Source organism: Limanda limanda, chromosome 6 (assembly GCF_963576545.1).
Source record: "Limanda limanda chromosome 6, fLimLim1.1, whole genome shotgun sequence".
NCBI lineage: Eukaryota > Metazoa > Chordata > Actinopteri > Pleuronectiformes > Pleuronectidae > Limanda > Limanda limanda.
The window spans coordinates 22,766,517-22,790,848 of NC_083641.1; the positions used below are offsets into that span (position 1 = coordinate 22,766,517).

At 41.2% G+C, this 24,332-nt stretch overlaps 3 protein-coding genes across 3 annotated transcripts; all 3 read right to left on the minus strand.

Annotated features, from left to right (window-relative positions):
- Window positions 1-7,333: 7,333 nt before the first annotated feature.
- Window positions 7,334-8,206, minus strand: LOC133002966 (odorant receptor 131-2-like). The gene has a single exon (XM_061072555.1). It carries the CDS (start codon window positions 8,204-8,206, stop codon window positions 7,334-7,336), a length of 873 nt encoding a protein of 290 aa, XP_060928538.1.
- A 4,738-nt stretch (window positions 8,207-12,944) lies between these two features.
- LOC133003427 (odorant receptor 131-2-like) lies at window positions 12,945-13,817 on the minus strand. The gene has a single exon (XM_061073158.1). It carries the CDS (start codon window positions 13,815-13,817, stop codon window positions 12,945-12,947), a length of 873 nt encoding a protein of 290 aa, XP_060929141.1.
- A 9,281-nt stretch (window positions 13,818-23,098) lies between these two features.
- On the minus strand, window positions 23,099-23,971 carry LOC133002967 (odorant receptor 131-2-like). The gene has a single exon (XM_061072556.1). The coding sequence runs from the start codon at window positions 23,969-23,971 to the stop codon at window positions 23,099-23,101; it is 873 nt and encodes a 290-aa protein (XP_060928539.1).
- Window positions 23,972-24,332: the final 361 nt, after the last annotated feature.

Genomic DNA, 24,332 nt, shown 5'->3' on the forward strand with positions numbered 1-24,332 from the left:
TGCACCCTTTCAGCCATTCAAGACCAGATGACAGTGAAGTCAAATGTAAGATCCAAAGCAAGGGGATACAAAGATGGCCTTCTCAGACACAAGACCATCCTGACCGCGCAATTATTCTTGCGGATATTTGAGAAGACCACCCCACTATCCAAATACCTCCAAACAGGACGGATGGACATCCTCTCTGCCCACAGGATGGTGATGTCCACACACGAGGCCCTTAAGGATATGGGAAGAGATTTCCAGACAGTAAAGGATGCAACAGAGAGTTTTGTGAAGTGGGCAAATGACAAGCTGGAGGAGCAGGATGAGGAGATGGGCATGGAGGTGGAGGTTTCACTACCGCAGAGGAGGCCAAAGAAGAAGAAGTCCATGCCAGGAGAGATGGCCCAGGATGAAACTTCCAATGACCCAAGCAAGACGTATGAGGTTAAAGTCCATAACCAAATTATGGACACCGTTATTGAGGCCATGCAAAGACGATTCCTCGATAACGGCAATCTGTATGCGGACCTCTCAATTCTGGACCCCCGAAACTTCCCAGATATCAAAACCAGTGGTCTTCCTGAGTCTGCACTGAAAGACCTAAGCAGATGTCTCATCAAATTTAACAATTCGGCAACCATATCAAATTTACAATCTGAACTTGAAAGCTTGGCAAGCCAGTGGGACATGCTGAAGCGTCCACCACTAGATGAGTACACATCCCGTACTGTGGAGGAAGGACCTGGTGGAGACCCAGAGATGAAAATTGTCAGCAAAGCCTGTGCCTCATGTAAAAACTGCCCCCTGTGTTGCTACCAGATTCTCCTCAGATTCAACCTGCTCACAGACGCATACCCTCTTCTTTCTCTGTCCTACAAATATCTGCTGACACTCTCAGTGACACAGGTAGCCTGTGAAAGATCATTTTCAACTTTGAAATTCATCAAGAGCAGGCTGAGGAGCAGCTTATCTGCTGGTAAATTGGAGGCCTTCATGCTGATGTCCACAGAAAAGGACATCCTCATGGGATTGGACACAGACAGTGTCATAGACAGAGTGGCCGAAAAAAGTGAACTGCTTCGGAAGCTCCTACTCTACTAAAGTAAGACAATATTTTTAATATTAGTTTAGTTTTGTTTCTCTTCAAAATTACCTAAACTTGATAGTAAGGAATAAAAGGCATAACACTTTCATTGTTGATTGTCTTCTTTTTCCTTTTAGGAAGCCTCTGTCTCAGGTTGTGGCAACGACTTGCTTTCACAAAGTAAGTATTATAGTTATGGAAATTAATTGAATAAATTGTTTGGCTTGAAATTAAAACTTTTTCCCTTTCCCCCCCTTTAACATGCATAACATCCTTTTCTGTTATTTACTGTTTTTAGGGTTCTATTTCAGGATTGTGAGATTGGATTGTGAGGATTGTTTTTGGAGATGGACAGACGTTTGGTTTCTGGGTAAGTGAGAAGAAATCAATCTGATTCAAACACAAACGCACACAAGCACACACACACACACGTAATGTATTCAAGTCTCACTTCTCTGTGTCTTTCTCTTTATGAAATCCTGTCCCTCTAGGGCTTCACATGTACATAGTTCTTACTGGATTGACGGGGTTTGTGAGCGTTGGTTCCGGTGAAGTCAGCTATTCACCAAGTGAGTAAACATTTACACCTCACCAGAACATAATAAACGTGATGCAAACCAGATTTTTTATGAGCTTGTATGTGCTTAACATCAAAGTGTGCATGCAACCCCCTCCTCTTCTCTATCTGTGTGTGTGGTGTGTGTGTGTGTGTGTGTGTGTCTATCTGTAGGTTTCATGAGTGTTTGATGGACTGTAGTCGGTGTAGACAGACAAGGCTATGCACCAAGTGAGTAAACATATAAACATATACACATTACCACAACATAAAAGTGTTACAAATCTGATGTTGTATGTGCCTAACATCAGAGTGGGTATGCCCCCCCCCCCCCCCCCCCCCCCTCTGTGTGTGTGTGTGTGTGGCTATCTGTAGGTTTCATGAGTGTTTGATTGACTGTAGTGTGTGTGCCCAAAGATTTGATTGGAACTGAAGAGCGCAGACAAGGCTATGCACCAAGTGAGTAAACATATCCACATTACCACGACATAAAAGCGTTAAAAATCTGATGTTGTATGTGCCTAACATCAGAGTGGGTATGTGCCCCCCCCCCCTCTCTCTCTGTCCAAGGAGCTGATTGGACTGAAGAGAGCAGATAAGGCCAGTTCATCGGCAGCTGCCAGGGGCTCTCTTCTCTCAACGTCCAGGTTTTCTGCCAGCTATCATGACAAATTTATAGATTCATTTTAAATAAACAATTGAGTGTGAAGTCATTGCACATTTCCTGGTGTTTTTTTGGTACCTGAAAGAGAGTTTTTTTAGTTAAATTGTGCACCTTTTCCACTAGGCCAGAACGTTTGTACATTTAGAAGACATAAGTTACGTCAATTTAATGGCAGATGTGCTCCGCTAATTATGTGGGCCGGTCTGAGCCAAAAAATGCCCTGGCCGTTTTGTTCTCCCAGTCCAGCCCTGGAGTACAGCATTATCTGTATCTGTATCTGTATCTGTTAACCATATGAATTATCCGTATCCGTACTCGGAGTGGGCGGGGCCTAACCCGGAAGTGGGTGTGATTTAACCCGGAAGTGGGCTGGTTCAACATAACTTTCTTTTTTAACTTTGAAAATTTTTTATGATTTTTTTTATTTTTATTTTTTTTTAATTTATTTCCACACCAGGTGTGTGTGTGTGTGTGTGTGTGAGTGAGATGCGAGGGACGTTCACTGTCTCCCGGAGAAATGAACACTCTGTGTTTTTAGTATATAAAGACGTGAATTATATTCGTTCACAAGTCACACAGACTGGTTTTGTTATTTTCACTTTACATTAACACTTAAAGTTTAGTGCAGTGTAATTGTTTGCCGTGATAATTAAATGCCAGTGTGATAATCAATGACAATTTCAAACCATACAAACTGTCATGTTGTACTGTATTTAATAGAGGTTTACTTTACTGTAAAGTAAGTGTAAATGTAAAGTGAAAATAACAAAACCAGTCATTATGACTTGTGAACAAATATAATTCACGTCTTTATATACTAAAAACACAGAGTGTTCATTTCTCCGGGAGACAGTGAACGTCCCTCGCATCTCACTCACACACACACACACACACACACACACACACACACACACACACACACACACAGTCCCGATGCGCAGTGAACCTGAGTGACTGAGAGACAGAGAGCTGTTCTGTGAGTGAGTGAGCAGAGCCGTGTGTGACGGGAGGAGCGCTGTGACGCTGTGTGAGGATTTTCATTCAGTCCGAGCACAGATAATGACTCAGATTACTCGTATAATAATCGTACTCGGCAAAAGTGCTTTATCCGTACCGGATACTCGTTTCAGCCGAGTATCCGGCTCATTTCTAGAAGTGAGTCACCACTGGATTTTATTTGAGGGAAGGAGAAATAAATACTACCAATGTGTATATTATATTATTGCTTTATTACATCATAGTTCATTCTCCTTGGATGACAATGGAAACCTTTTAATTTCTCTCATTGTCCTTGTTCCAAATCATACAATTAAATTTGATGATACAATCTTAGTCCTAAATTAAGGAGGAAATTACTGTTTTGATTTAAAACTCTTGAATTGGACAAATGTTGTGTTCACAAGCTTGGTGTCTTTCGCCGTCGGCGGAGGGCTGTGTGCCATACCTTTCAAACAAGTGAGTCTGTTACCGGCCGGAAACAGAAGCATGTAAAAATTACTACAGTCATATACAGAATTCCACTGATAGGGCACATTTATATTGTGTATTTTTTGCAGTGGTGAAAAGTAAGTACTATATGCAAAACTCTAGTACAACTTGAGGTATTCAAGCCTACATTTTAGAAATAAATATTGTTGTTACTTATTTCTTTGCAGGGTAAGATTTTTCTCACAAGTCTTGTTGGTTGTTCAATAAAATGTTCCTATAACTGAATATCAACAGTTTTTTCCTTATTGAATTCCTATGTATGTTAACATGTTTTGTTATACGTTATCTGTCAGTTTCTAAATTTAGAATGGTTCAGGGGTTGAAATCAGAGCAGGTAAGGGTTGAGTCTTTACGTCACCCCAAAAACACCCATATTTAGAACTATATATAATTCCACACTTATTTATTGATATATGAGTAGGGATGGGTATCGTTTGGTTTTTATCCGATACCGGTTCCTAACCGATACTTTTAAAACGATACCGGTGCCTAAACGGTGCCTGAACCGATACTTTTTTCAAAAAAGTGCACAAAACGATACTTGACTAAGAAAGGCTTTTTTATTGCCAAATATATTAACTGTATAAAGTAGATTATAAATATGAATAAATACAAAACCCTTTTGAACTTAAAACTATGAATAACATACGAACTGTTAACAAAAGTTTACACTATACTTAAATAAATAAAAATAAATACAAAACACACACACTCTGACTTGTGACTCTGACTTCGGTGCCTGAGCCAAATGAAGACTGAGGGTCGCTGTTCCATCACTTGGAGACCCCTGTGTCTCTGCGGCTGGGGCTGTCGCAGGCAGGCTTCGGCCCCCCGCCTTCGTCCCCCTAAAATGCGGTCCCTTTTATGAAACATTTCTCGGCGTGGTCTTCGTTCCTCCCGCCCCAAGCCGGTACTGGAGCCGGTACCGGAGCCGGTACCGGAGCACCGCCAAGGAGGAAATGCGCTAGGCGGGGGGGGGGCAGCCAGCGCCGGTATTGAACCGGTTCTCGGTACCCAACCCTATATATGAGCAGTTTTGAGAGTTGTAGTTTTCTTTCAGAATGAAGATCTCTGTGACTGTGGCTTTCACTCCCAATACAGACAGGGACTTTTGATGTGCTCCTCAGTCACCATAGTTGGTGTTTGATTTAAATGTAAGCTGTGCACGTTCTCCCTATGTTTGTAAACAGGCTGTGCAGATACTCAATGCTCTGCAAAGAAAATACCTGACATCACTGGGAAAACATTTCTTTATTTTTAAAATAGCAATATAAATCAAGCCAGAGATGCAATAACAAAACAAAAGCAGTTCATAATATAACATCATGACAATTTGTTATTGATACAAATCTGATCAGTGTTTCTTACGCAAACCACAGAGAGCTAATCTTTTCAGGGCATGAAAAAACATTTCATCCCTGAGGCCATAAATGAGAGGAGACAGACATCTTGGAGCAAGGTCATCTCACTTCTAGACTGTTGTAACTCCCTCCTGGAAGGTCTACCTGCTAGTGCCATCCAACTTCTGCAGCTCATCCAGGATGCAGCAGCTCAACTGGTCTTTAACCCACCAAAGTTCACGCATACTACTCCACTCCTCCGCTCCCTTCACTGATTACCGGTGGCTGCACGCATCCGTTTCAAAATATTAGTACTTGTGTACTGTGCTGTGAACGGATCAGGTCCAGTCTACATTCAGGACATGGTCAAACTTTACACACCAGCACGTTCACTCCGCTCTGCTTCGGCTAATCGGCTCGTTGCTCCTTCACTGCGAGCTAAACACTCATCAAAATCACGACTGTTTGCTGTCCTAGCTCCTAAATGGTGGAATGAGCTCCCAATCGACAGCCGGACATCTGAAAGTTTACACATCTTCCGCAGAAAACTAAAAACACACCTCTTCCGACTGTACCTTGAATAAAAAAAATAAAAAAAAAACACTAACCACTTTTGAAACTAACTCTTTGGTAGCACTAAAATGGCACTTACCAATAGCACTTTGTAGTTTTGCTTTATTTCGAAAAAATTGTACTGTCTTGATTCTTGTTGTTCTGGGTTTGTTCCCTCTGGGTTGAATGCACTTATTATAAGTCGCTTTGGATAAAAGCGTCAGCTAAATTAAATGTAATGTAATGTAATGTAATGTAATCTTAGCATAGGAAAACACAATGGTGATGCTCATGATCAGGAAGTAAGGTTGACCAATGGCAGACCTGAAGTGACCCCGCCGCATGTGAAAGATGAACAGCCCCTCAGAGGAAACCCTGTGTTGTTTGTAGAAGCTCAGAGATGCTGATGTTGACGATGAGAGAATAAAGCATAGCACAGAGCTGAGGCCTTGAATGAGGAAGAGGTGGAAGTGATGAAGAGTCATATGTGTGACCAGAGTGTACACAGATGACTACATGTAGAAAATTATACACAACCAGATTTGTGAATAGTAAAATGCTGATGGAGGAAAAGAGCGATGAAAACCTGAACTTAAATGAGTCTGTAATTAAACCATACGAGCAGCGTCTCTGGTTACAGACAGTTCAACCACTTTTCTCTCACAAGCCACCTTAGCTCTCATTGACGCCATCACTGAGTATTCAAAAGTAAGTCTTCAGCCTTTTGGTCAACATCTTTTTCCTTATTGAATTCCTATGTATGTTAACATGTTTTGTTATACGTGTATATATAAACTAAAATCTGTCAGTTTCTAAACTTAAAATAGTTCAGGGGTTGAAAGCAGAGCAGGTGAAGGTCGAGTCTATACGTCAACCCGAAAAACACAATATATTTATAATTATATATAATTCCACACTTATTTAATTGATAGATAAGCAGTTTTGAGAGTTGTGGTTTCATTTCAGAATGACGATCTCTGTGACTTTGGCTTTCTCTCCCAAGACATGACAGGGGAAATTAAAAGAAAAATCTGAAATCATCAACTACAGTTAAAGAAATGTCAATTTTCCTGAAAACTTTTTATGTGCTCCTCCGTCACCATAGTTGGTGTTTGATTTTAATGTAAACTGTGCACGTTCTCACTATGTTTGTAAACAGGCTGTGCACATACTCAATGCTCTGCAAAGAAAATACCTGACATCAATTGGAAAACTGACTAAAGACGAGGAGGACTCAATCTGGCAGGTGATCATTGGCCAGCAGGCAGGGGTTAGTTTGTTTATGTTGTTCTCTCCGTTGAGAAGTATTTCTAAAGATGTCTTTTTTTCAAGTAATTTATAGATAGCCACTCTGTAAATATCACAGCAGGCCTGTTTGAAGTTTTTATAATTCTCTCTGTACTGACAGGTTAATGACAGACAGGATTAAGGCAAGCTGAGTTTAATACAATGTTTGCAAATATTGTCAGCAAAAATACAAGTAGTGGTATTGGATGTTAATCAATCAACATTTTCATTGTTATATCCAACTGAATGTTTCCTTGACATTTAAAAAAAAAAAGATAAAATAACAATAACAATATAAATCAAGCCAGAGACGAAAATAAAAAAAATACATTTCATAATGTAACATCATGACAATTTGTTAATCGATACACATCTGATCAGTGTTTCTTCCGCAAACCACAGAGAGCTAATCTTTTCAGGGCATGAAAAAACATTTCATCCCTGAGGCCATAAATGAGCGGAGACAGACATCTTGGAGCAAGAATAAAAGTAATGTAATTAAAGTACCTGACATTGATAAATAACATGACATTGATTTGAAGCACAGCAGCTTCTATGAAAGGACACCACAGCTGGATGAGACACAGGAGCAGCTGGAAAGCATGAAGCCCCACAGTTCTGAGTCCTCTCCATGTGGACTTTTTGTCCTCTCCTGATGCAGCTTTGGCTACTCTCGTTTTCTTCACATAGGCAAACACGATTGTGATGCACATGATCAGGAAGTAAAACTGATTAATGGCTGATTTGAGGTGACCCTGCCACCTGTGGATGATGAAGATTTCCACAGTGCACACTCTGCCCTGGCTGTAGGAGCCGTAGGAGGCCGATGCAAAGAAGATGGAGAGAAAAACGATGCAGGGCAGAGAGCTGAGGATGTGTATGATGAGGATTCCGTGCAGAGTGCTGCGTGGGGAGCACAGCTCTGCGTGACGCAGCGGCAGGCAAATGGCCACGTAGCGCTCCAGGGTCATCGCTGTCAGAGTGACCGGTGTCACAAAAATGTACAGCGATACAACGATATAAATAGTGAGGCACAACCACATTTGTATCGTATAGCCATAGTAAGTCAAAAGGAGCAGGATGTTTGTTAGGAATAAAAATAGACAGTCTGACATTAGCGTGACAGCAAATAAGACATAGCGTATGGTGGTGTAGAAAAACTCCTTGGTGAAAAACGTTGTAATTAGCAGAAGGTTAATGCAGAGAAAAAGAACGACAAAGACCTGAATCAACATGAACTTATCATTCATCTTGTACTCTGTGGTGATGTTAGCAGCCATTTTTCTCTCTGTCACAACCAAATGTAAAAAGCCTTCAGACACTGCCACACTTCATTCAGCTCTAAAACCAGATGCAGAACTCAACAAGGGATGATCTCTCTTTGAATCAACAGGTATCAAACACAATACACATTATTTTAGTACATCGTGCATGGACAAAAAATTAGAAGGAGACATAAGAGCACAAGACCCAGTTTACCAAACCATCCCTGGAGTGAAGGTGTTCAGCTGAGCTCTGTGCAGCCTTCTGAGCAGGAGCTGTGTGTGAGGGCTTTATATCGGCAACTATAACACAACGTCATATGAACGTTAAATCACCACAGAGTCAGAAGCGCCAACATTCGCCAACAACACACCTCATAGGCAGTAGCTATAGTTACTCACTTTGTCTGTTGGAGGGTTTCACACTCAAAACATAATTCAGTAATGGCGACTTCATCTGTTTCAACTATTTACACGTGTCTTTATTAAATAAGTTGAATGTGAAGGTTCACATTTAAGATAATACTTGTTTTATCCTACACCAGGAGCACTGCAATATGAGCATCTCTTCCATCTCACATTGGATTCTTGTTGGCGCTGGTCTTTGGTTGGAACACGGCATTGAACCAGGAACCTTCAGTTCTTCAGTCGTCAACTATTTCAGGACAACTTTCATTAAAAGTTGAGGTGATTGATGTAATAAATCTTTGAAGCATCCCAACAAACAACCTATTTGTCACATTGTTACTTTTTTCATGTTCTCATTTGATACATTATTATATATATTGGTAATATCCTGTTAACTGGAGCCACTCTGAGCGTTGTCAAATGCACAGATCTGATGTCCTCTTGTTTTCACAGATTTAACACTGAACGGACACTTTCATTATCTTAGCATAGGAAAACACAATGGTGATGCTCATGTTGTGCAATAATGCATTAAAAGTGATACCATAAGATGGTGTGCCTTTCTGCATTCAATAAATGTAGTTATCAAAATAAAATATAAAACATTAATATTTAAAATATTCATATTAAATCATAACTTTAGTTGGTTAAAGATACCTCGGGGCACCATCCTTCAAAGGAAGGGAAAAGATAGCCAATTAATTGATTAAGATCAGTCTCATTTAGATCTAGTTCAAATCGAAATTTCAATATAATTAAAGATTATATAATGAAGTGAAGGTTATGGAGTTCTTGGTAGTGTAGAGGTCGGCAAAATTCACTTATGCAACATTAATGAAAGAACCTTTGTGAAAGAAAAACATTTATTATGAAGATAATAAAGTATATTACACAAATTACTAACAACGTATTAACTAAACAAAGATGTGTATGTGAGTGTGTGTGTGCATGCAAATCAGTGTGCTTCCCAAGATGGTGGCTTAATTAAAAGTTCACACCTTCCTAAGCATGCTTTCCAAATAGTCGCAGCCTTCCCCCCCTTCTTGTGAAGTGGGGGAGGAGATGAGTAGGTGAAGTGATATGCGTGTGTTGGTGCTGAATTAGACAAAGAGGGTTGACTGAAATGCAAAGAAAGACCATGAAGAGCATAACAAACTAACCTTACTTTCATAAAACTTAGAACCACAATACCACAACACATATCAAACTTATAAACACCACACAGAATAAAATAATCAGCTTTGCTCAGCCTTGTATAATTATTAAGCCCAGATTATGTTACCAGTCCTTAGAAAGAGGAAAAGGGAGTTGCAGTTCCGTTCGCAATTCTGTGACGGCTCTGCGTTGGTCGTAAGGCTCTGCATTCACGGTTCTGTCGAGCTGTGGGGCTCCGTTGCCTGTTGAAACTTACCTGCAGGACATCGAGTCGCTGCAAGGAGTTTGGAAAAGCTTGAGATGCATGTAGGTTTCCTTGAAGAGATGAGTTGAAAGCTGCACCTGTGAACTTCCGTCGTTGGGTGGGAAGAGAAGATTTGAGCTAGAGCAGCGAGGCCCCCCCCTCGCCTGCCTCCTTGTCTTGAGAAAGGCAAGGGACTCAGTCTCCCAGGGTGCAACATGTTGGCTTTGTTCTTGTTCTTTACGCTGAAGATAGTTCTTAATGACATTGGCTGTATGTCTGGGGTCATAGTCCTGCTGCAGAATAAATTTGGTGCCAATCATACGTCTCCCTGATGGTATTGCATGATGGATAAGTATCTGCCTGTATTTCTCAGCATTGAGGATACCATTAATCCTGACCAAATCACCAAATCCATTTGCAGAAATGCGGCCCCAAACTTGCAAGGAACCTCCACCATGCTTCATTGTTGCCCGCAGACACTCATTATTGTACCGCTGTCCAGTCCTTCGGCGAACAAACAGCCTTCTTCTACAGCCAAATATTTCAACTTTTGACTCATCAGTCTTGAGCACCTGCTGCCATTTTTCTGCACCCCAGTTCCTATGTTTTCGTACATAGTTGAGTCGCTTGGCCTTGTTTCCATGTCAGAGGTATGGCTTTTTGGCAGCAACTCTTCCATGAAGACCACTTCTGATCAGACTGCTCCGGACAGTAGATAGGTGTACATGGGTCCCACTGGTCTCTGCCAGTTCTGAGCTGATGGCACTGCTGGACATCTTCCGATTTCGAAGGGAAATAAGCTTCATGTATTTTTCATCTGCTGCACTAAGTTTCCTTGGCCGACCACTGCGTCTATGATCCTCAATGTTGCCTGTTTCTTTGTGCTTCTTCAAAAGAGCTTGAACAGCACATCTGCAAACCCCAGTCTGCTTTGAAATATTTGTCTGGGAGAGACCTTGCTGATGCAGTATAACGACCTTGTGCCTTGTTGCTGTGGTCAGTCTTGCCATGGTATATGACCTGTGACATCAAACTGTCTTTCACAACCTCACATTGGTAGAAGAGTTTGGCTGTTCCTCACCCAGTTGTAAGCCTCCTACCCAGCTGTTTCTGTTTTAGTTAATGAGTATGTTTCAACCTACATGTGAAATTGATGATCATTAGCACCTGTTGGTATAATTGGTTGTTCATACACCTGACTATGAACCTACTAAATCCCTGACTTTGTGCAAGTGTACCTAGACGAATTTATGCTGGTTTGAAGGCAAAGGGTAGTAACACCAAATATTGATTTGATTTAGATTTTTCTTTCGTTTGCTCACTTTGCATTTTGTTAATTGATGAAAATAAACTGTTAACACTTCAATTTTTGAAAGCATTCTTAGTTTACAGCATTTTTTCTCACCTGCCTTAAACTTTTGCACAGTACTGTATGTGGTGAGATTGTGTTAAAGTTAAATAAAAGTAAGGTTAGTTTGTAATGCTCTTCACAGGCTCTCTCTCTCTGAATCTTTCATTCTCTAATTAGCATTTACACAGACGCGCATTTCTCAACCTACTTACCTAATCCCCCACTCCAGAAGAAAGGGGGGGGGCTGTTAACCTTAGTGGGCCAAACCACCATTTTGAAAGCATGCTTATCAAGATGTGAACTGTGGCCAGCCAGCATTTTGAGAACACTCTGATTCACAAACACATACACATCTTTGTTAGTTAGTACGTTTTGTTATTAATTTGTGTTTTTATACTTTATTATGTTCATAATAAATGTTTTTCTCACACAAATGTTCTTTCATTAATGTTGTTAAAGTGAATTTTGCCAACTTCTACACTCTCAAGAACTCTATAAAACCTCACTGTTCATTATATAATCTGGAATAGTAAATATTGAGATTTCTAAGTGAACTAGATCTAAATGAGAATGATCTTAATCAATAAATTGAAACAATGAAATTTGATGATACAATCTTAGTCCTTAATTAAGCAGGAAATTACTGTTTTGATTCAAAACTGTTGAAATGGACAAATGTTCTGTGCACAAGTTTGGTGTCTTTCGCCGTCGGCAGAGGGCTGTGTGCTGTACCTTTCAAACAAGTGAGTCTGTTACCGGCCGGTAACAGAAGCATGTAAAAAATTACTACAGTCATATACAGAATTCAACTGACAGGACACATTTATATTGTGTATTTTTTGCAGTGGTGAAAAGTAAGTACATGCAAAACTTTAGTACAACTTGAGGTATTCAACCTACATTTTAGAAATAAATATTGCTGTTACTTGTTTCTTTGCAGGGTAAGATTTTTCGCACAAATCTTGTTGGTTGTTCAATAAAATGTTCCTATAACTGAATATCAACAGTTTTTTCCTTATTGAATTCCTATGTATGTTAACATGTTTTGTTATACGTTATCTGTCAGTTTCTAAATTCAGAATAGTTCAGGGGTTGAAAGCAGAGCAGGTAAGGGTTGAGTCTATACGTCACCCCAAAAACACCAATATTTAGAACTATATAATTCCACACTTATTAAATTATATATAAGCAGTTTTGAGAGTTGTAGTTTTCTTTCAGAACGAAGATCTCTGTGACTTTGGCTTTCACTCCCAATACATGACTGAGAGGAAGGCAAAATAAAGACAAATCTGAATTTATCAACTGCTGTTAAAGAAATGTCAATTTTCCTGAAAACTTTTGATGTGCTCCTCAGTCACCATAGTTTGTGCTTGATTTAAATGTAAACTGTGCATGTTCTCTCTATGTTTATGAACAGGCTCAATGCTCTGCAAAGAAAATATCTGACATCACTGGGAAAACATTTATTTTTTATAAAATAACAATATAAATCAAGCCAGAGACGCATATACAAAAAAAAGCAGTTCATAATATAACATCATGACAATTTGTTAATGATACAAATCTGATCAGTGTTTCTTATGCAAACCACAGAGAGCAAATCTTTTGAGGGCATGAATAAACATTTCATCCCTGAGGCCATAAATGAGAGGAGACAGACATCTTGGAACAAGAATAAAACTAATGTAATTAAAGTACCTAACATTTAAAAATAACATGAGATTGATTTGAAGCACAGCAGCTTCTATGAAAGGACACCACAGCTGGATGAGACACAAGAGCAGCTGCAAAGCGTGAAGCCCCACAGTTCTGACTCCTCTCCATGTGGACTTTTTGTCCTCTCCTGATGCAGCTTTTGCCACTCTTGTTATCTTCACATAGGAAAACAAGATTGTGATGCACATGATCAGGAAGTAAAACTGATTAATGGCTGATTTGAGGTGACCCTGCCACCTGTGGATGATAAAGATTTCCACAGTGCACACTCTGCCCTGGCTGTAGGAGCCGTAGGAGGCTGATGCAAAGAAGATGGATAGAAAAACGATGCAGGGCAGAGAGCTGAGGATGTGGATGATAAGGATGCCGTGCAGAGTGCTTCGTGGGGAGCACAGCTCTCCGTGACGCAGCGGCAGGCAGATGGCCACGTAGCGCTCCAGGGTCATCGCCGTCAGAGTGACCGGTGTCACAAAAATGTAAAGCGACAAAACGATATAAATAATAAGGCACAACCACATTTTAATCGTATAGAGATAGTAACTGAAAATGAGCAGGATGTTAGCCAGGAATAAAAGCAGACAGTCGGACATTAGCGTGACAGCAAATAAGACGTAGCGCATGGTGGTGTAGAAGACCTCCTTGGTGAAAAAGGTCGTAATTAGCAGAAGGTTAATGCAGAGAAAAAGGACGACAAAGACCTGAATCACCATGATCTTATCATTCATCCTGTACTCTGTGGTGATGTTAGCAGCCATCTTTCTGTCTGTCACAACCAAATGTAAAAAGTCTTCAAACACTGCCACACTTCATTCAGCTCTAAAACCAGATGCAGAACTCAACAAGGGATGATCTCTCTTTGAATCAACAGGTATCAAACACAATACACATTATTTTAGTACATTGTACATGGAGAAATAATTAGAAGGAGACATAAGAGCACAAGACCCAGTTTACCAAACCATCCCTGGAGTGAAGGTGTTCAGCTGAGCTCTGTGCAGCCTTCTGAGCAGGAGTTGCATGTGAAGGCTTTATATCGGCAACTATAACACAACATCATATGAACGTTAAATCACCAGAGAGTCACAAGCAACAACTTTGCCAACAACACACCTCATAGGCGACAGTAGCTATAGTTACTCACTTTGTCCGTTGGAGGGATTCACACTCAAACATAATTGAGTAATGGCGACTTACATGTAACTTTATCAGTGGCGATTTTAGCCGGAAATTTCTGCTAGTGCAATTTTTTATGACGTCATGTCACGGTAACAAAAATTGAGCATAAGCAGTAGGCCTATATAGACCAGTGAGATATACCATGGGCTGCATTTTGAGTGCCAGCAGGGAGCAGAAATCCTATTTCAAATACATTTCACATGCTTTAGCGCTCAGCGCGACACAAAGATGTTGCCTATAATACAGCATTGAAGTAAAATGATTGCAACAAAGTAAAAAGATTAGACAGACACATAGCTCAAATAACTTGCATAATTTATTAATTTATTATTATCAACATGAGGACGACATGCACCAGCTTTATCTGCACAACACTTTGTGTTTTCCTCCCTTAACTAAAGATGGCCTGCAACTGTTTAGAGTTGCCAGTCATTGCTAAGTGTCATGCATAATAGAGTTAATTTCTATATTCATTATATATTATATATTCAAATGAACACTTATTAGAACAATGTTTATCTTTTGCTTTCTGATTTGATACACTTTAGATAAGAACCCAGTGTTTTATTTTTCTTCTTTGCCATAAGAGACAGAACACGGTCAGCACAGCTGTGTCCTTCAGGCTCGTCCGTACCTAATAAAATGATAGGAAACATAAAAGTATGGCATTATTGTAGAGGAAGTGTTACTTATGAACAAAGTTTGTATCTTTATTTTCTGTGGATATTCAACTACTGATTTTGAATATGGTTTTGGATTAGACTGTGCACTACCAAGACAATGAATGTACTGTATGGAGTTCTTCCACATTATTAGTATTGCATAGCTTATTCTCCAAACACACTCAAGCTCATAAACTAACGCTTCTCTCTGCTGGGTGGACCAGATCATGTCGCTTCATGTCAGGTCAATAACTCCTTAGGCTACGGACCCGTTAGCATCGCTATTACTGTTGCTATCATGCCTGCGGGCTGGCCGAGCTAAGCTTACAACCAGGTACAGCAGGTGCCTGCGAATCACAGATAAATACAATACTAAACTTGACTAACCTCAGAAACAGGAGCTCACACGTCTATAACCTTTCTGTCAGGAGAACAAGCAGCTTCAAAACGTATTATTCATCCGATGTGAGTGAACCCTCTCCACAGACTCGGGTGGTGTTCAATGACGGGGGCAGCCTGTTAGCCTGTTAGCTCAGGTGTTGCCGAGCAGCAGGCAACAGGCTGACGCTGGAGTCGAGTAGCTTGGGAGATTTCGTAGGGCCCATCTGAAAGTGCCCACTCTCCCAATGTTAACTTTGGTCCGTGTGGTTCACGCTGATTGGTGTTCCCATGGCACAAGTCTTACGCGTGCCCCGTTGTGCCCAGAGCAGAGACGGACGCAGAGCTGCCAACTTTTCAAAAAACCTTGGAGTGAGATTTTGTCAGGGGTGACCAAAATGTTGACGCGCACGCAGCCACACAAGTCGCTGGCTCAAATATCAGGGAATTGGAATTAATTTGGCGTTGTGCCCATGTTGTGCATTCTGGTGGTTTGTGGGGCCCAGAGTCGTTGATAGGGGCGGCCGACTGGAGATGGACAACATTGGTTCCATTCTGTGAAGCAAAGACATAGCTGAAGGTCCACCCCCAGGAAATGTTGGTTTAAGTAGATGTTATTTCATGCATTCTAGTGGATTTTTGGGTGGTGTGCTAAAGATGTGCAATACCTGAACTTATTCTGATTCATGTTTGTTATGGAAATTTCTATACCAAGGACAAGCAAACAATTATCAATCTGGAAGTTTAATTCAACAACTGCAGTCGTGGCACAGAGCTCATACCATGGTGACAGATATGAGGCAATGGCCCAGATCCCAAGCAAACACACAGCATTTATTGTACACAGGCCCCTCCTTAGACAGAGGCAGCAAGTTATCCAATCACCTCTCTGACCAGGCTTACAATACAATAGATTCTGCTCAGAGTAAGGGAAAGCTCTAGGTGTGAATACATCTTCCTCTCAGACCCAACGTCTCTAGCAGTCACACCCATGAGCCCATCTGCTCCGTCTCCTTCAGTGGCCCCTGCTGTGAAACCTTTTGTTCACACTGGATTGAGGAGGCCACATCTGAAAGGCTTCCAGGAGCAATATGCATAGTGTTACCTTGAGTTAAACTCTTGATTTACAGTCTTGATCACAATACATTTGACACAACACAAAATACATTCTTCATTAAACTCCTTTTTACTTAAATGTTATTTGTTTCATTTAAACATATCTAAATACAAAAATTCCCACGACATGTTCATCTGATCATGACTTGTAGGGCCTTCTAGAATTGAGCTGAACATTCAACCAGAAAACTATTGTTGAGCCTCAATGTCTATGTGTCACAATATAGCCTTATTAATAGTTGATTGACATGTTCATAACAATGGTATTCAACTAATTCTTAACTGAAACCTAACCTACATTGTTAATAATTGCATTCTTAAGAGCAGTTAATGATTTATGTTCAGCAAAAAATTTGTTTTTTGATTAGTTAGGGAGAAGTATTTTTCATTATTCAAAGCCTCCCACCACACGTTCCATCAAACTAAAAAGTGCAAAGTGCTTAAACAGTAGCCTTTTTAAGCAATACAATGGATCAACACATGACAACAATAACTAAAAATGAGGTATCAGATGCAGATCAGAAGCTGGTTAGTCATTTTCTAAGATCTGTGGGAAAGGTTGTACTGGCCTGTGGCCAGTGGTGTATAAAGTACTTTAAAGCCATACTTGAGTAAAAGTACAAATATCTTACCTGAAAGTGACTTCAGTAAAAGTAAAAGTCACCTGCCAGAAAATGACTTGAGTAAAAGTCTTAAAGTAGCTCATATTAAATGTACCTAAGTATCAAAAGTATCTGGTGTTGAAATGTACTTAAGTATCAAAAGTAAAAGTACAAGTACCAAAACAACAATGTGCATATAATGTATATAATGTATAATTCTACAAATTCTGAAACCTAGATGCTGAGGTTCAAATAGTAATGGACCAGCGCATCTGAACTTCTAGAGATAACAAAGAATCAACTATAAACAAGTGCCTCTTTTGTCTGCCCAAAAACATTAATAAACCACAGTATAACCACTAAAACATTCTGTAAATATCACTTAACATGGACCTCTCATCAGTAGCAGGAGTGATACACAATTCCCCTTATGATAACTCAGCAAATGGAAACAAGTTCTAGGTACACAAAATAAGATACTTTCTTTTGTTAACAGCCTGCACAGGGCTAGTACAGAAAAGAGAAAATCACTGGACACAGTCTCGTTTTGCTGCCAAATATCAGACAGAATACTAAAGACTGAACTGAACCGAGCTCCTGCATGAGCACCTGGATAATTCTAAAGGGAATAAATGGATGGGGAAAGTGCTCTTGTTGATTAAGTCCCTGCCCACACACATCGCAACTCCCCATTGGATGGTTTAGTGAGGTCCTCGGATCAGCCCTGGCGGAGCGCAGAGAAGACATTCAAACTGGACTCTAGAGCAGGGGTTTTCAACTGGTTTTGTCCCAGGGACCACCATTCTGACTAGAAAGCACTCTGCGGCCTACTGATGTGCCTTCGCGCGCGCGTGCCTACGTGTGTGCATGTGGATAGAAGGAAGTTTTAACATTTGGTTTTCCATGTTGGTTTTATTTAAAAAACCTCAAACAAATCTAGAAAAATCTGTGTAAAAACAACAACAACGGTTGATTTTCAGTGCTTAAGAATTGGAAACAAAATTAAAATGCAGTTTGTAGTTGTACTGCATCTCAGAACCATAGGTACATCAATATATAACGTTCATGACTTAAATGTACAGACATGTAGCTGACATGTTGAGAGAATGTTAAAGTAACGGTGATCAATAACAATCAACATAAACTGGGGCTACAACTGAAGAGGGAAGATGACAAAGTAATGCAGACCCCCAGTTGAAAACCCCTGCTCTAGCGGAAGTAAAACTCGTAACATAGTTTCTGAAGATGAACCTGTGGAGGGATCATCACCGGTCAGTGTTGGGGAGTAACGGAATACATGTAACGGTGTTACGTATTTAGAATACAAATTATGAGTAACTGTATTCCGTTACAGTTACAAAATAAATAGATGGTATTCAGAATACAGTTACATTGTTGAAATCAGTGGATTACATGACGGTACTTCTCGAGTTTATTCACTCTCTCGTAAATCCACCGGCGGCAAAGCCCCCAGGAAGCAGCTGGAGACCAGGGCTGCCGTAAGAGCGCCCCGGCGGCGTGAAGGAGCCTCACCGCTACCGGCTCGGGACCGTTACAGGCCCTGGACCGAGGCTCTGAGAGAGTTCCGTCGCTACCAGAAATCTACGGAGCTGCTGATCCGCAAGCTGCCCTTCCAGCACCTGGTGAGGGAAGACCGACCTGCGCTTCCAGAGCTCCGCTGTCATGGCTCTGCAGGAGGCCAGCGAGGCACGCCGGATTCACACCGGACGCTAAAGCGCCGGGCAGCGCTAATAATATCACCCGTTGACCCAGAAGTATAAAAGCATATAGTCACTTGTTGCTCCAACATTAACTGCAACAGCGTCCCAATTTAATGTCATCTATCTTCAAGAACTTCCCCGTTGTTTGCTCCGTTCAATGTCGGGTGTCGAGGGTAAATTACGTATTCTCCGCCCCCCCCCCCCTCTCTTTTTATCTTTATGACTGCTTGTGTGTCTGTATGGATGGGCAGAGGGGGGCATTTAATAATGTGATCGGTAAAATTGGTAAAATTAAAACTCCAGGACAACAGAATGGGAATACAAACTATGGGATGCATACTTTATCATTTATATCATATAAAATGTCATCAATATCGTTTAAAATCATTTTTCAGTGTGTTTCCTGGAGCGATACGCTCGCATCAAGCGCAAAAAAAAATAGACTCGACGCCGAAACGATCGCTGCACGGCGCGTGGCAGCCTTGGCGCAGGGGGGGGGGGGTCCTTCAGCGTCCGCTGGGGCCGGCACAGAGGTGGGAGTGGATGGGAGCCGGACATCCAGCTGGCCCGCCGCATCGGCGGACAGAGAGTTTAAACTGCTGCTGCTCCACTGACTATAACAACGCCGCAATCATACACTTAAAAAATACAATACAAACCGGAAGTATTCCAAGTATTCAGAATACGTTACTCAGATTAGTTAATGTAATGGAATACGTTACAGATTACATTTTTGGGCATGTATTCTGTATTCTGTAACGGAATACGTTTTGAAAGTATCCTTCCCAACACTGTCACCGGTACAACCTGCTCGACCCCGGTCGACCAAGGCAGCACGAACAACTTCCGGACGCTGGGGTTTCGCGCTGCCCCCCCACAGCAAACACGCCCCCGGATCTGCACATCTCCCGGGGCAGAAGGCACGCGAATGTCGTTGTCGCCTATAGAAAGGACCAGCCCCTGCCTGGAGGGGTATAGTCTGGCCTAGGCTATTTTACACCCCCGGGTATAGTTTGGCCTAGGACACTTTATACCCGGGGTATACTCTGGCCTGGGCCGAAGTATATCCAGGTTTTATCTGGGTAGGTTAATTTGCCCTGTTACACCGGGATTGAACCAGGAACCTTCAGTTCTTCAGTCGCCAACTATTTCACAACAACTTTTACTAAAGTTGAGGTGATTGATGTAATAATTCTTTGTAGCATCACAACAAACAACCCTTTTGTCACAATGTTACTTTTTTCATGTTCTCATTTGATGCATTATTATAAATATTGGTTATATCCTGTAATTTATAGCCATTCTGAGCGTTGGCAAATGCACAGATCTGATCACCTCTTGTTTTCACAGTTTTAACACTGCATGGACACTTTCATTATCTTAGCATAGGAAAACAGGGATGCACATGATCAGGAAGTTAAGGTGACCCCGCCGCATGTAGATGAACAGCCCCTCAGAGGAAACCCTGTGTTGTTTGTAGAAGCTCAGATATGCTGCTGTTAACAGTGAAAGAATAAAGCAGAGCATAGAGCTGAGGCCTTGAATGAGGAGGAGGAAGTGCATGGTGATGAAGAGTAATACGTGTGACCGGAGTGTACACAGATGACCACATTTATACACAACCAGATTTGTGAATAGCAAAATGTTGATGGAGGAAAATTGCGATGAAAACCTGAACTAGAATGAGTCTGTAATTAATGCCTCACTCCATCAGAGTTGTTTTTAGCCATAAGTGTCAAAGCTCTTGGAAGATTAGAAGCCTTATTGATGAACATATTCTTTGTATTTTAAGTTGTCTCTGCTTTGCATTTAAAATAGTTTTTTACATTTGGACAATGCTCATTGGATATTCATTGTTATGTGTAATGTACAATAAATGGCCGCGGTCCAGAGGTGAGCCACCTACTTCCTTTGGTGAGATGTTTATCTCTGACAGATCAAGTTAAACAAACTGAATTAATAATTAACTGTTAATATCACCCTGAAATATCTGCATCTTAAACCTCACAAGCTGTCGTTGACTCTAACGCGGGAGAATGAGAAGGTTTAGTTCGATAACAGCGTGGACAACGGAGCTGACTCATTACATCTGTTTTTCTTTCGCTTTACATTTGACATTACTGTGTTTATTGTTGTTAGAGAATCGTACACAAGTGGATCAATAATAAATATATTACACTGGACCACGTTCATGTGGTCCATTAAATAAGAAAAACATTCTAAGAGGAAGACTGTATATACTATTCTAGATCCATCAAAATGCGCAGTGTTTTTGTGGTGTTAATGTCTCTGTGTATTGCTGATTGTCGTGCTGAGATTTTGTGATACCCAATGTAAATTTGACATTGATTCCTGATCTACTGTGCCTAACCTCTTAATAAAAATATTAAAAATATATATACAGTGTTGGGGAGTAACGGAATACATGTAACGGCGTTACGTATTTAGAATAAAAATTATGAGTAACTGTATTCCGTTACAGTTACAAATTAAATAGATGGTGTTCAGAATACAGTTACATTGTTGAAATCAGTGGATTACATGACGGTACTTCTCGAGTTTATTCACTCTCTCGTAAATCCACCGGCGGCAAAGCCCCCAGGAAGCAGCTGGAGACCAGGGCTGCCGTAAGAGCGCCCGGGCCCCCGGCGGCGTGAAGAAGCCTCACCGCTACCGGCTCGGGACCGTTACAGGCCCCGGGACCGAGGCTCTGAGAGAGTTCCGTCGCTACCAGAAATCTACGGAGCTGCTGATCCGCAAGCTGCCCTTCCAGCACCTGGTGAGAGAAGACCGACCTGCGCTTCCAGAGCTCCGCTGTCATGGCTCTGCAGGAGACCAGCGAGGCACGTCGGGTTCACACCGGACGCTGAAGCGCCGGGCAGCGCTAATAATATCACCCGTTGACCCAGTAGTATAAAAGCATATAGTCACTTGTTGCTCCAACATTAACTGCAACAGCGTCCCAATTTAATTTCATCCATCTTCAAGAACTTCTCCGCTGTTCTCTCCGTTCAATGTCGGGTGTCGAGGGTAAATTACGTATTCTCCGCCGCCCCCCCTCTCTTTTTATCTTTATGACTGCTTGTGTGTCTGTAGTGGATGGGCAGAGGGGGGCATTTAATAATGTGATCGGTAAAATTGGTAAAATTAAAACTCCAGGACAACAGAATGGGAATACAAACTATGGGATGCATACTTTATCATTTATATCATATAAAATGTCATCAATATCGTTTAAAATCATTTTTCAGTGTGTTTCATGGAGCGATACGCTCGCGTCAAGCGCAAAAAAAAATAGACTCGACGCCGAAACGATCGTAGCACGGCGCTAGGCAGCCTTGGCGCAGGGGGGGGGGTCCTTCAGCCTCCGGTGGGGCCGGCACAGAGGTGGGAGTGGATGGGAGCCGGACATCCAGCTGGCCCGCCGCATCGGCGGAGAGAGAGTTTAAACTGCTGCTGCTCCACTGACTATAACAACGCGGCAATCATACACTTAAAAAATGCAATACAAACCGGAAGTATTCCAAGTATTCAGAATACGTTACTCAGATTAGTTAATGTAATGGAATACGTTACAGATTACATTTTTGGGCATGTATTCTGTATTCTGTAACGGAATACGTTTTGAAAGTATCCTTCCCAACACTGTATATATATATATATATATTACACGGTTTGTCCCTATATGACCAATAAGTATTATCTTCTTGTTATATTCTAACTCACTCCGAGTCACAGGGCAACTTCCTGATTGAAGTCAGACACAAATACAATACTGTAAATGAAGAGACATCTGATGTAAACAAAAACAAATAGGGAAGTGAGTCACCACTGGATATTCTTTGAGGGAAGGAGGAATAAATTCTACCGATCTGTATATTATATCATTACATTATTACATCATAGTTCATTCTCCTTGGATGACAATGGAAACCTTTTAATTTCTCTCATTGTCCTTGTTCCAAATCATACAATGACATTTTATGATACAATCCTAAATTAAACAGGAAATTACTGTTTTGATTTAAAACAGTTGATTCTGATTTTTTCAGGAGTTCTGCTTGGGTCCTGTTCAACTCAAAAACACTGCAGTTCATAAACCGAGGAAATGGGCAAATGTTCTGTTCACAGGTTTAGCGTCTTTTGCTGTCGGCGGTGGGCTGTGTGCTGGGATTGGAGGTTGATCAATCAACATTTTCATTTTTATAGCCAACTGACAATTTCATTTACATTTTTTGAAATATATTTATTAACAATATAAATCAAGACAGAGATGCAATTAAACAACAAAAGCAGTTCATAATATATATATATATAACATCATGACAATTTGTTAATGATACAAATCTGATCAGTGTTTCTTACGCAAACCACAGAGAGCAAATCTTTTTAGGGCATGAAAAAACATTTCATCCCTGAGGCCATAAATGAGAGGAGACAGACATCTTGGAGCAAGAATAAAAGTAATGTAATTAAAGTACCTGACATTGATAAATAACATGAGATTGATTTGAAGCACAGCAGCTTCTATGAAAGGACACCACAGCTGGATGAGACACAGGAGCAGCTGCAAAGCGTGAAGCCCCACAGTTCTGAGTCCTCTCCATGTGGACTTTTTGTCCTCTCCTGATGCAGCTTTGGCCACTCTCATTATCTTCACATAGGCAAACACGATTGTGATGCACATGATCAGGAAGTAAAACTGATTAATGGCTGACGTGAGGTGACCCTGCCACGTGTGGATGATGAAGATTTCCACAGTGCACACTCTGCCCTGGGTGTAGGAGCTGTAGGAGGCCAATGAAAAGAAGATGGAGAGAAAAACAATGCAGGGCAGAGAGCTGAGGATGTGGATGATGAGGATGCTGTGCAGAGTGCTGCGTGGGGAGCACAGCTCTGCGTGACGCAGCGGCAGGCAAATGGCCACGTAGCGCTCCAGGGTCATCGCCGTCAGAGTGACTGGTGTCACAAACATGTACAGCGACGAAATGATATAAATAGTAATGCACAACCACACTTTCATCGGACAGCGATAGAAATTCAAAATGAACAGGATGTCAGTCAGGAATAAAAACAGACAGTCGGACATTAGTGTGACAGCAAATAAGACATAGCGCATGGTGGTGTAGAAGACCTCCTTGGTGAAAAAGGTCGTAATTAGCAGAAGGTTAATGCAGAGAAAAAGAACGACAAAGACCTGAATCAACATGATCTTATCATTCATCTTGTACTCTGTGGTGATGTTAGCAGCCATCTTTCTGTCTGTCACAACCAAATGTAATAAGCCTTCAGACACTGCCACACTTCATTCAGCTCTAAAACCAGATGCAGAACTCAACTAGGGATTATCTCTCTTTGAATCAACAGATATCAAACACAAAACACATTATTTTAGTACATCGTGCATGGACAAATAATTAGAAGGAGACATAAGAGCACAAGACCCAGTTTACCAAACCATCCCTGGAGTGAAGGTGTTCAGCTGAGCTCTGTGCAGCCTTCTGAGCAGGAGTTGCATGTGAAGGCTTTATATCGGCAACTATAACACAACATCATATGAACGTTAAATCACCAGAGAGTCACAA